Genomic DNA, 12597 nt, shown 5'->3' with positions numbered 1-12597 from the left:
ATGTCTGCCTAAAAGGTATCCTTTAGCAAACTATTTGCACTTAGGAGGCTGTGAAGTGAAAAAGTCTGCATTTGGGCTCTTCAACAACATGATGTTTAGAAAGGACTAACTGTCACATGAGGAACTGAAACCACTGCGAGATGTTACAAATTTTTGTTGGATGACAATGTAGACTTTTTATTGGTGTAAGCCAAGACTGAAGTCTTGTGGATAGTCAGAAGAAGGGGTAATAAGTGACTTCACCTTACTTGCTGATGTACCTCAATACTATAGTGGTGCCCTTCACTGGTTGAAAAGCCTACAGGATGAGAATTGAATTGAAGGCTGTGAGGGCATTTTGAAGAACCATCATCTCTTAAGTGCATTTATTTTTTCTCTTAGTTCCTTGGCTTATATGCCCTGTGCCTGAACAGCAATGAGTGCCCCCCTCCCCATGCACAGTCTTGAGGCATTTACGGTTAGTTTTTGATGAGTCTTGAGAAGGTGAATGGATGCAGTCTTGCATGATGGATCATCAGAGCAGAGGTTAACATGAAACTAAGGTGAATTCAAAAAGTCCTTGCACTTGAGTGAGACTTCTTGGAGAGCAAAAAGTAGTAGTTTACTAGGGAGGTTTCATTTTGGTAAGAAGGTTCTACTGTCCAGGATGATACTCATAAACGATGTCTTTTATGAAAGCTCTAGACAGGACTTCTGGATGTTCAGAGAGATTCCCAAGTTGAGAAAATAATGGCTAGTAGAAGCAAGGGCTCTGCTTTTCTTCTGTGAAATGGAAATAACTCTAATAGTTATTTCAAGTAAGGGTGAATTTCTATCATCTTCAACCTCTGAAGGGCAAAGAGCAGTGCCATACATTAGTCAAGACCTTGAGAGCACAAAGCTCAAACAGCCATGGATGTGAAATGATAATGCCTTATGAATGGTGAATAGGTACGTGTGTATGTTAGTGTTTTTCAAATCCATACTGACAAAAAGACACCCATCTATAGTAGAGTCACATGAATCTACAGATAAGCATCTCGACTTTACTTACTGCCAGAAATATGTTTGGGTTAGGCAAGTCCAAAACTGGCATCTACTGGTTCTCTTTTCTAATACCATTCCGTAGAATTTATTTTTGGAATTGCAATAATATTCACTGGTTGGCAGACCAAAAGCTATCAGAGGGGTAGTATCATGGAGTAAATGATTCCTTAGTAAAGTGGCATCCCAAAAAAGAAGGGAACTGAGCAAATTCTATGTTGTAACCAGTTGTCACATGTCCTTTACCAATTTGTCTGAGGTCAAAATAGAGCATGCTCTTACAGGGAGAAGATTTTCTCACTCAGAAGGTTTGGGATGGAAATGAGAAGAATAGACAGGTGTAGTTGACAACCATAGTTAAGAAGCATCACCACCATTGCAGAAAGGGATCTGGTTCAATTGCTAATCTCAAGGATGGAAGCATAAAAGTGTATTAAGTAATAGTGTTGGACTGAACATATTAAGATGAGGGTGAAATGTTTGTTAAGGAGTAATGAAACAAAAAAGCAAATCATCTGAATAGTGATTTGGTTGTCAGATACCATTCTCATATTTAACATATTTTTTAGTAAGTAATGTCATTTATTTATTTGTTGAATTAGTATTCTTTGCTACTTCATTAAACAGTAGTGCCAGCTTTGCTTAGAAAATTATCCTCTTTCTGGTTACAAAATATGTGTGGAATTATAAATAGACAGTACAAATGAAGGACTTGCATAACATAAGATGAAAACTGGGTGTAGAAGTGGGCTGTATGCAAGGGACAGAAGCGACTCAGGAAGCAGTAACTTAATATTAAGGTGCAAGTTCATTTAATAAAGAACACTGTTGAGATGAATGGAAGAATATTTTAGTTGGGAGTTTATATGTTTTATTATTTTTTATTTTATTCTGTCCGGGAGGATGCAATAAGCATCTTTATAAAAGGGTATGAAGAAACAGTTGACTTGCATGATGAAAGCTAACCAGTCATGACAATTCTGCATTACAGACTGCTAACAATGAGACGGACTAAAATAAAAGAAAGAAACTGAAGGAGTGAAGTGTTTCAGTGTCGTCATCCATTGCTTGCTATTCCAATGGGTGGTTGAGGTAATTCTGGTTAGGTAGAAGAAAAGACAAAACAAATATAGATATGACTGAAAATATTATATGAATTAAATATGCCAGATGTGTTATGTGATTTATAGGTCACAGAATAAGAGAGAAGGAGATGTTAGTGTGTTAATACAAAGAAAGGCTTTTATTGACCTTTTTAAATAATCCAGTGCATGGCATAGGAAGTGTCCTGGATGAAGTGAGAAAATAACTGGATGGAAATGAAAGAAAACAGAGTATATAAAGAAGAGCATGTGTTGCCTCTGGGTGCATACTGAAACAAAAAAAAAAAAAAAGAGAGAGAAAAAATATAGGACAGTAACAGACTGTACAATACAGCACTGAATATAATGGTGTTACATTGGAAAGGGGTTTATCTAAAGAAATGGTGCATCTGGGGCAGACAAAGGAGTAGCAGAAGAGGACACAAGTTGGAGTTTCAGCACAACACTGCTACAGACCAGAGTAATAAGCAAGTTAGCCTAGTTGAGCTGGCACTGGTTTTTTTGGAAAGAGGTCTGAAGTACTATATCATAAAGAAAAAAAATAGAATAAGAGAAAACAGAAAAGAGAATAAAGTTTAATTGGGAATAATTTAAAGTGTAAAGTGCATCCAAGTCTGCAGCATAAAAGGGAGACTAGTGACAGAACCAAGGGATGGCTGATAAAGATTTTAAGACTTAAGGATATAACTTTCAGTTCCACAAAAAAAAAAAAAAAAAAAAAGAATGGAAAAGAAAATGAAGACGCAGTTCTGGTAGTTAGTTGTCATTCTGTATTAGCAGACATTACTGCATGCCTTGCCAATGTGGAAATAGAACAGCATAATGAAAAGTGTCACTAGATGAGTGAGGACACATTTGTTAAGCTCAGGATAAAAGTGCTATGACAAGATTACTTTGTTGATACATAAATAACCTATATGTGATTCAATTAACAGCAATAAACATGTTGCTGATAAAAAAGAAGATAAATCTGTAGGATTCCTGGAGGCAAGTGGATGCCTGGGAATGGACAATCAGCAGTGGCATTGTAACAATCACAGAAGAGGAAAAGGGGTTTCAGTTTTCCCCTAAAACTGAACCCTTCTGTGATATTGATTTCCCATACAAGGGGGACTGACACTACAGATTCTGCAGTAAAAGCTAACTTGGGCCTCACAGAGGTTGGTTGATCAGTTGGCTCATTACAGCCTCAGGCATTCTAACCACAAACTACTTTATCACAAATGTGTTGGGCTTCACCTTCTTGAGGTTTTCTGTGGTGTTTGGGAGGGACTCTACATTTCTTGCTTTCTGTTTAATTCTCCAGATATTTAGTTCTTTAGTACTATGACAGGAATTTGCACTATTTCAAATATAGAGCATAACTAAAGATCATGAAATTAGCTTTGCTTCAGTCTTTGATGTTTGCCAAGAGTACCCAGTTCAGCACCCACAATGTACCCAGAACTGCCTCTTTTTATAGTTTATATGGAGTTTCCTGTACCAGTAGCATCTTATAAACATGCTTGAAAATGCTTTTTTATCAGCTCAGTTACTCCCACTACTGGAACTATCTGTTTTTATTTCATAACTGCTGTAGTTTATCCCTGCAGATATTTAATATTTTATAACTTTATGACTTTCATTTCATAAGACACTATTTGCTAGGTGTAGTAACTTCAGTACTTAATGTAGATTTAGCTATTTTGTAATCCATGCAACTTTTGCCTTTTTCTCTTGAGATGCAATATATGGCTTTTTTCCTAATGCTTTAAGACTTGTCTAGCAGATTAGTAGGGGACTTGTGTCTCCTTGGCCAGGCTGGCCAATTTATAATGATCATTAAAGCGAGCTTGCATTTGTATCCTTCCTAAGCACAACTTCTAACATTATGCTGCTAACTTAAGCAGTGCAGTGTAGCAGATAATACTTAGGATCAAATTTCCACAGGAATATTTCTGGTGACTATTCCCGCCAGATAATTCCTTAACCACATGAAAACAATCAGTAAAATTCAGAACAGACATCCCACAGCAATATAAAAAATCTCTAAAAAAAAGGGTAAAATGCCCAACGGAGTACCCGTTTTTTTTTTCTATTAGGATAATGACGTACTGTTAGCAAAGTGGATTACCTCTCACTTCATCTAGGAAAAAAAGAAAACTGAAGATAGCCAGTACTATAAGTACTATGCTTCTCATTTGCATGGTTTCCAGATGGTCATAACACGGAATGTAACCGTACAAATGCACATCCTTATCTTAGATCAGACAGCAGTTCTTAAGTCTGGCTAGAATCTTCCAGTGGCTACATCCCATTAATTTTATGAATGTACTGCAGCAGTACAGGGTACTTCCGCGGTGGTACAGCGGTAGCGTTGTTGCCTCACAGCAAGAGGTTCTCCCATTTGATTCTCGGCTGGAGTGCCTTCTGTGTGGAGTCTGCATGTCCTCCCTGCGGTTGGGTGGGTGTTCGAAAGACATGCATAAATGGGCATGCCTTCGTTGAAGGTTGAACGAAAATCTACTGCCAATCATTAGCGGACCGGAGTGCCACTGTGGCAACCCCTAACCGGGAAAAGCTGAAAGACAACAACTGCAGCAGTACAGGCATTCTACATTCTTGAAAACCAACCATAACCACATGCAAGAGTCAGTCTAACAGAAATTGAATCACATATTTTCAATTACAAATCTTCACAATTCAAACTGCCAGGGTTCAGTTCATTTTACAGACGCAAAATGTGCTTGAAGTAGAAGGATACAAAAGTCAGCTACAAAACTCTTTGAAAAACAGCTATCAGGTGCATTAGTTCATATTACTACATATATATTTTTGTAGAATGTAACTTTCTGCACATTTGGTAAGACATTTTGAACCTGTGGCTTTCCAAATAAAATTAAGGAGTAAAATCAATTCTACCTTCGTCTGCATCTCTAGGGAACTGTTTGGAAGTGAGCGGCTTTCTACAGATGACTTTTGGCTTTGAATGTCCATGTACAGGAAGGATGGCTTTGGTGATGACACTTCTGGTTCGCTCAGTCGAAACTCCTTAATGCCCATTTTGTCAAGCATGAATCCTTTTATAAAGGAATAGAAGGCAATAAGTAGCAGACTTGTTAGAGCAAAAACACTTATTTATATAACAATGAAAAACAAATTACCATATTCATAACGCATTTATAAACATTTTGGCCAAACAGTACTATATAAACTGTGGAAGTTGATGAATAACTTTTTCTTAGGCTGAAGAGAGATTTGTTTCACTTTTTTAGCTGGTAAAAAAATTACAGCTAGAAACAAGATCCTGGCAAATGCTAGCTGATAAGGTAAATACCACCACAATCCATACATAGCTAAGGGCTCTAGAGTGCAAAAAATAGATACAGTACCTATTTGGTAAGAAGAAAGTCACACTGCTTTCTACATAATCTGCTTTTCCATGCACCTTCTTGGAACACTGACAAATAACAGTATTGTATGTTTAATATACAAAACAGCACCTGGGCAACTGAAACATAGCTAGGGATAATTTATAGGCAACGGGAAAGGACAAAATATACAGAAAAAAGGAAAATGAGGGAAGGAAATAATTCCACATGGAAACTACTTTTATGGAAAGGATTCCAAAGGAAACCAGATAGAATGGGTGGAAGACAGGAAGTTGTTCAGAATAAACAGAGTAGATGCAATAATGACAGTGAGAAGAGGAAGGCATATACAATGGAATGGGTAACAGAGTGGGCAACTAAAGAAGGTAAGCTATGATAAGCATGGAAGTGTCAAGATAACAGGACAAGGGATGGTGAGGTGCACAAGGAAAACTGGTAAACACTCTGCAAAGTAGGATATGAAAACAGTTGAAAGAGACATTTTGAGGAAGATGGCAGTTCCATAACTACTGAAGTGGACAGTCAGTATAAGTTAGTAGGAATATAGAAGGGTGTGTATCATACAGTTAATTGTAAGAATATAAAACATACTGTCTAATGAATAAATATATGAGACTACAGATATTAACAACATCCATGCAAAAGATAGCAGTCTGATAATAAGGATGAATACAGTTTTTATATACAAGACTAGATGGAAGGTAAAAACTGCAAATTAATATTTTTTCTTACTGTTGTGGTATGATTAAAGCACTGATGCTGCACCAGGACTTTCATTAACCGCAAACTGCAGGGAGAATGAATTAAGGCTGAGGACAGAAACTACAGGAAGGATGAATTAACAAGGCTGAGGAGATTTTTTTTTTTTAGCTAAAATGCTAGGTGTGAAAAGCACCAAGAATCTGCATGGGTCGCAAAACGTCTGCGAGTAGGATGATAGCAAGAAAGTAATGGAGATGCCATTTCAGATGTAAACAGTCTAAACAGCATTCGCATAGTTTTGTTTTATCCAAAGTATGACTGACTGCCTCACACAACTGAAGCTTTGCCACATCCATCTCTGAGATTAACACATTCAACTCTGAGAACCATGCATGTCAGAGGACATATTTCTCTAATACAGTGCTCATTTCATCTAATTAAACCATTTGATACTGATGCATTAGTTGGTCTGCTGTGCATTATACCATTATCCTACTCCCAAAATTGCCCGACAGCACTTCAACCTAAATGGATAAAAAGTGTTATCAATACGTCAAGATTATGCCAGAAGGAACCATCATTATACAATGCCAAAAACAATGAAAGTCAATGGCAAGTCAAAAGTCTAAGTAAACTTTATTGTTGATCAGATATACACAGAAGTGCAAGCTGAATAAAATTACATTGCTTTGGCTCTGTGCAAGACACAACAATGAACACAGTTTGAGTGACAGTAAGACTAATGCACATACAGTAATAATTAAAATATTAACAATAAATTACCACAATTGGAAAGGAAGAGATTAGACAACAGGTTTGCCATCATAATGTCGGCAGGCACATCGTCGAAACAACTTCCATAAACACCGACCTGCGACTCCTCAAAACCGCAAATGCTGATATTCCGAATCACAACCCCGCCACCCCTTTTTGACTTATGGTAGTACTTGTTTCAGGTATAGAGCAGTCAGAAATGTCAACATTCGCTGTTTTGTTTGACTTTGACATGTCTCGGGTATGTAATTTGCGGAAACGGTTTGACCATGTGCACATTCGGTGATGTGACTGCCAGCATTATAATAGTAAACCTAAACAATATTATACTAGTAGGTATTCCAAAGACTATGACATTACATTCTGATTGCTTTGATATTGCACTTCTTCAGTTGTAGTAGGATGTATTCTGATGTTCATATTGCACATGTAAGGAGTGCTGACTCACTCTTGACTATTGCACATTCAGGAAGTAAAATAAGAAATCAGGCTAAATTTACACTGCGGTGGTGGTGCTGTGGTAGTGTTGTCGCCTCACAGACGTTGCTCGTTCGATTCTCAGTTAGAGCGTCTTCTGTGTGGTGACATGCATGAATGGGCGTTCCTTCGTTGAAGGTTGTGTGTTAGGCCCGGCAAGCCAGCATGTAAAACTCTACTGCCAATCATTAGCGGACCAGAGTTTCCGCTGTGGCGACCCCTAACCGGGAAAAGCCGAAAAAAACAAACTGAAGCAATTTGCAGAGTAATTACTACAGATGATACTTCACAGCAAGTGGAATATTGATAAAACTTTGGATTTAAAGAAAAAACAGAATGAATTGGTTCAATACTTTGTAAAAGTCTCAGAACAAAAAGGGAGTTATACAGGAATTTGAGCGGAAAAAAATTATTCTCTGTACAAAGGTATTGTTTCATGAAGCTGTGTCATGAGAAACAGTAAATTACATTTACCTGTAAGATGCTTAAATTTTGAGTGCAAATCTCAGTACTGATTTCTAGGGTGCTGGGCTGGCAAGGTAATGCAAGTTTTTCCACAGTGCATACTGTTTTTTTCCATTGTACATAGAGTGCTGTTATTACAAAATGACAAACTACTGTAGGACCCTATTTTATTATACCATGCCTTGCTTCTAAAAGTGGCAAAGGAAGTTTTCTTATCTGATTCTGCTACAGTCTCAGTGACATTACACTCACTGAATTCCACTAACTGATAAAAAGTCTTATGAATACCCACTGTCATTTTATAAACTATCATTATGTGGCCATTACATTATACTGAATATTAAAATCTAGACTGTACATTTCAGACCAGCAAAGATGCATTGTACAGTTCCAATAAGAACAAATGTGGAAGTTGTGACTCTAGGGGGATGTACCGTAATATGGCCTGGGACCAGTTTTCCATAATGTTAGTAACAAAAAAGGAAGTGCAGTCGTGCAACAGTAGATGTCCTTATGTTACATTATTTACAATAGGGATTTCCTAATGAGAAAAGCCTTATATTCACAGCCAGCCTACCAAAGCCTGGGGGCCCTTCAATGCACCGTAAGTCAGACATATGTCCAACATCCAAAGTATAAGGTAGACAGAACTGAACTGATCCTGAAGAACAGGGGCAGCAAATGAGAAAGAAAATGAAAAGTGGTACATGTACATCCAGAAAAGGGAAAGAAAGTCTCCTTGGCCAAAGGGGGGGGGGGGGGTTGGAATACTGCAAAAGTGGTAAGTAGGACATCTATTTTTAAGTCGTTACATAACTGTACTATGACCTTCCTTAATCACTGTTGCAGTATTTCGTACTATAGGGAGTGTACTGGAGCTACTGTAAAGAATGGGAGGAGGAGCAAGGAAATGAGGAACCTTCCAAAAACCCATGGAGGATGGACCTAGCAAAACTTGCCATGGTCTTTGAAATCACATCTAATTTATAGTACTTAGTAAAAGTATGCACAGAACACCAAGCAGCAGCTTCCTACAGAAGAGGCAACCATCTCAGTAGAATGAGCACAAACAGACGTAGGAAACTATTTGCCAAAAAAAGAAATGGCAAAAAGAACAAAATGAATGGTTTTACAATTCCAAGAAGAAATGGTCTGCTTAGAGACTACCAAACCCAATTTCTTGGTCTGAAATGAAATAAAAAAATGCTCAGATTTCTTAATATCTTCTGTATTGTCTAAATAACATCAGAGCCATCTATGCAAACCCAGAGAATGGAGAATTCTCTCACTACTATTTTATGAGATGGAAAAGGAAGGAAGATGGTGGTCTCATTCAAAGACACATCCCTAACCACTTTAGGCATAAAAGTAGGACAGGTTCAATGGCACCCTGTTGCTACAGAAAACTAGAAAAGGAGGAAATGCCTTAAGAGCCTGAAGTTCAACAACACCTTTTGCAGAAGTCAGAACCACCAACAAGGCAAGTTTCCAAGTATACAATTTTAAACTGAAAGAAGCTACTGGTTCAAAAGGTGGCTGAGTTTTTCAAGAACTAAGTTCAGGCTCCAAGAAAAAGGAACGGGTTTACTTGGAGGCCTAATATAAAAGACACATTTGAAAAAATGTTTAACCTCAAACCTAGAGGAGATTGGTGGATATAAAGAAGAAAAAAAATGACTGGCAAGTGAGCTTTAAAAGAATATGCCAAACCAAAATTGATCAGCTCGCACAAATAAAGAACAGTAGGAATTCCCACCAGAACAGGGTTCTGTTCAATGATGTGACACCAAGAAGAAAATCTTTTCCACTTAGCAAAACATGATTTTCTGGCCACCTGCAAAACCAAAAGCACATCTTCAGTAAATGGATGCCTAAAAGGAATTAGTTCACCCACAGTGTCAACTGCAGGGTGAGAATATGAGGATGAATTACAGAACATTGTCTTATGCAACTAGATCCATCCTGTGAGGTAACCTGTGGTGGACTGCCTCTGGCCAGGTGAAAAAGAAAGGGAAATCAATGACATCTGGGACAAAATGGAGCAAGCAACAAGATTACAGTCCTGTCCCACATGATCTTGTATAGGAACTTTACCAATACAGGAAGAGGGATGAATACATACAGGGACTTCCCTCTCTAAGAAACAGACTTGGCAAACTGGACCAAAACTTGGGGAGAAACCTGTTCTGTAGGGAGGCAAAAAGATCTACTTGAGGAGTACCCCACTGATGGGTAATGTCCAAGAGGACCTCCCTGTGTAACATCCACTCGTGAGGATCTGCCCAGATTATCTGCCCCTTACATAGTGTTCTCAAGGAATCTAGACTGCCTGAAGAATAAACTGATGATGGATAGCAAAGTCGCACACTGAGAGCTAGTCTGCAAAGGTAGTAAAAATTGTAGTCCTCACTCCTCCAACCCCACCTCCTGTTTATGTACCACATGACAGTTGTTTGTAAAAACTCATAGTGGACCTGGAGTTTAAAGCTAATACAAAGCCTGAAGAGCCAGGATCATGGCCTTCATTTCCTTGATGTTGATGTGCTCCCATCAGCTCCTGTGGAGAACAGACCCACTGGATAAGGATGTTGTTGGAAGAAGCCTCCCAATTTAGAGATGGAGCATCTGTAAACAGCCCCTGAGTGGGGGAACACCTGGATTCTGAGATATCTGGTTGATCCACCACAGAAATCCCTTCCTTAGGCAAGGCGAGAGAGGAATGGGGTGATCCAGAGGATGATAATGCTGAAGCCAGATTGTTTTCAGATACCACTGGAACTTCCTCCTGTGGTACAAGGAAGTAGTAATTCACAAAAAACACAAAAGCTAACAGGTCAAAAAAGAACCACAAAGATGACAGAGAGGAGTATTAAGGATAAGCAAGAAATTATGTATTGTTACTATTATGTAAGAAGACTAGAATTTCGAAATAGAAGATATTTAGAAAGATTAAGACAGAAATTAGAGGAAAGAGAAATGGTTGCACAAGAAAAACCGTCAAAAGCTTCATATAAAAACTTGTGTTTATTAATACAGCAGATCCATTAAAAACATTACGTAGATGAAGAAACTTTGGGCTGCCTGGAGAAAAGCAAGAGAGGAAGTGCAAAAATATAAAGAACAAATCCCAGAAAGTTTTAAAAGGTATAAAAAAGGAACATGGACATGGAAAATTAAAGATCTGATATTGTGCAATACATATAAATAAATAAATATATATATATATATATATATATATAAATATAAAAAATATAGAAGCATTGAGCCACTGCAATAAATACTTTAATAAAAAATATATAACAAACAAGGGTTTGTTTGTTATATATTTGTTATATATTTTTTATTAAAGTATTTATACCCGCGGTGGTGGTGCTGCGGTAGCGTTGTCGCCTCACAGTAAGACGCTGTCCAGTTCGATTCTCAGCTAGAGCATCTTCTGCGTGGAGATATGCATGAATGGGCGGACCTTCGTTGAAGGTTGTGCATCAGGGCTGGTAACTCGGCACGTAAAAATCAACTACTAATCATTAGCGGACCGGAGTTCCGCTGTGGCAACCCCAAAAGCCGAAAGACAAAACATTGCCGTGGATCAGTATTTACACACACACACACACACATACATACACACACGATTAAGTCAAACTAAAAAATACAAAAAAGCAGCTTCAAAGACATTTGAAGAGAAATACAGGTAAAGGCACCCAGATATGGAAACTTTGTTTTCTTATTTTTGTATTGTTAGAGGGGAAATGTAGTAAAGATGATTAGTAAGGTAAAAGTTAAACAAAAATTGAAGTCATGGATTATCTGCGATGTGAAGGAGTCAGTGTAAAGAATACAGCACGTGGAATGTTGCAGCATGATGGAACAATGAGACCCCAAATTAAGGAATAGCAAGTACAGTGGGAGGTCAGAAGCATAACTGGCTCAACCAGCGCTCTGTGCTGGTACCATGAATCCATTGTCTCACCCCTTCAGCTCTTCAAGTGACAAGGGGAAAAAAAGGCAGCACTTTAATACTGATTTTTACATTGTGATCAGCTTATTATAAGCCATTCAAGTTAATGCCATCCCCAGCTCTTAACGGTGAATAGCAACAACAACAAAAAAAAAAGGGGGGGGGCACAAATCCTCCCAAACTATTCAGGTCCTGGTTTCAGTGATCTGCCACCAACCCTCCTTCAACATAAAACATAAAATAAAAAAAAAACAAATGTAGCAAACAATTGCTACAGTTTATACCCTGATTGCATGGAGCATTATGAAGCTTATGCTTTAATACAAAAAATATTTTTTTTTCCTTTGAAACTACAATAGGCAGTTTGTTACAGTTTAGATCACACATGGAGTGCTACAGCGCTCAGGTTTAACCACTACTGCGGGAGGTATCTGAAAAAGAATCATAGGCAATGGAAAGAAAAAGATCTGGTATGGTGTGATATTTATGGGAAGGAGAAAGTGAAACTAATAAAGTAACCAAAAAGATTTGAAGAGAAATACAAAGATGAGGAAAATTTCACAATGCAAAAAATAAGAAAACAAAGGGAGAACATAGAAACAGGACTAGTAAGGGAGAAGTTAAACAAATAGAAACTGATGCAACAGATTATCTGGAAGTTTAGGACTGAGTGCAAAACATCCAGCACAGGTAATGTCACAATACGATGGAAAAATGAGTCCCC

General features: G+C 38.0%; 1 protein-coding gene across 1 annotated transcript in view; it reads right to left on the bottom strand.

The window, feature by feature from the left end:
* The window catches only part of LOC122813542 (synaptonemal complex protein 1-like), a gene marked incomplete in the record, with an annotated part of 863486 nt that overhangs the window by 671928 nt on the left and 178961 nt on the right, over window positions 1-12597 (bottom strand). Inside the window, 1 exon segment of the mRNA XM_044085917.1 lies at window positions 5028-5185. Within this exon segment, the coding sequence (XP_043941852.1) occupies window positions 5028-5185 (158 nt within the window).

Source organism: Protopterus annectens, chromosome 10.part0 (assembly GCF_019279795.1).
Source record: "Protopterus annectens isolate FY-2018-M chromosome 10.part0, PAN1.0, whole genome shotgun sequence".
Lineage (NCBI taxonomy): Eukaryota > Metazoa > Chordata > Ceratodontiformes > Protopteridae > Protopterus > Protopterus annectens.
Note: the sequence above shows the minus strand (reverse complement) of the source record. Positions and strands in the feature narration are given on the sequence as shown.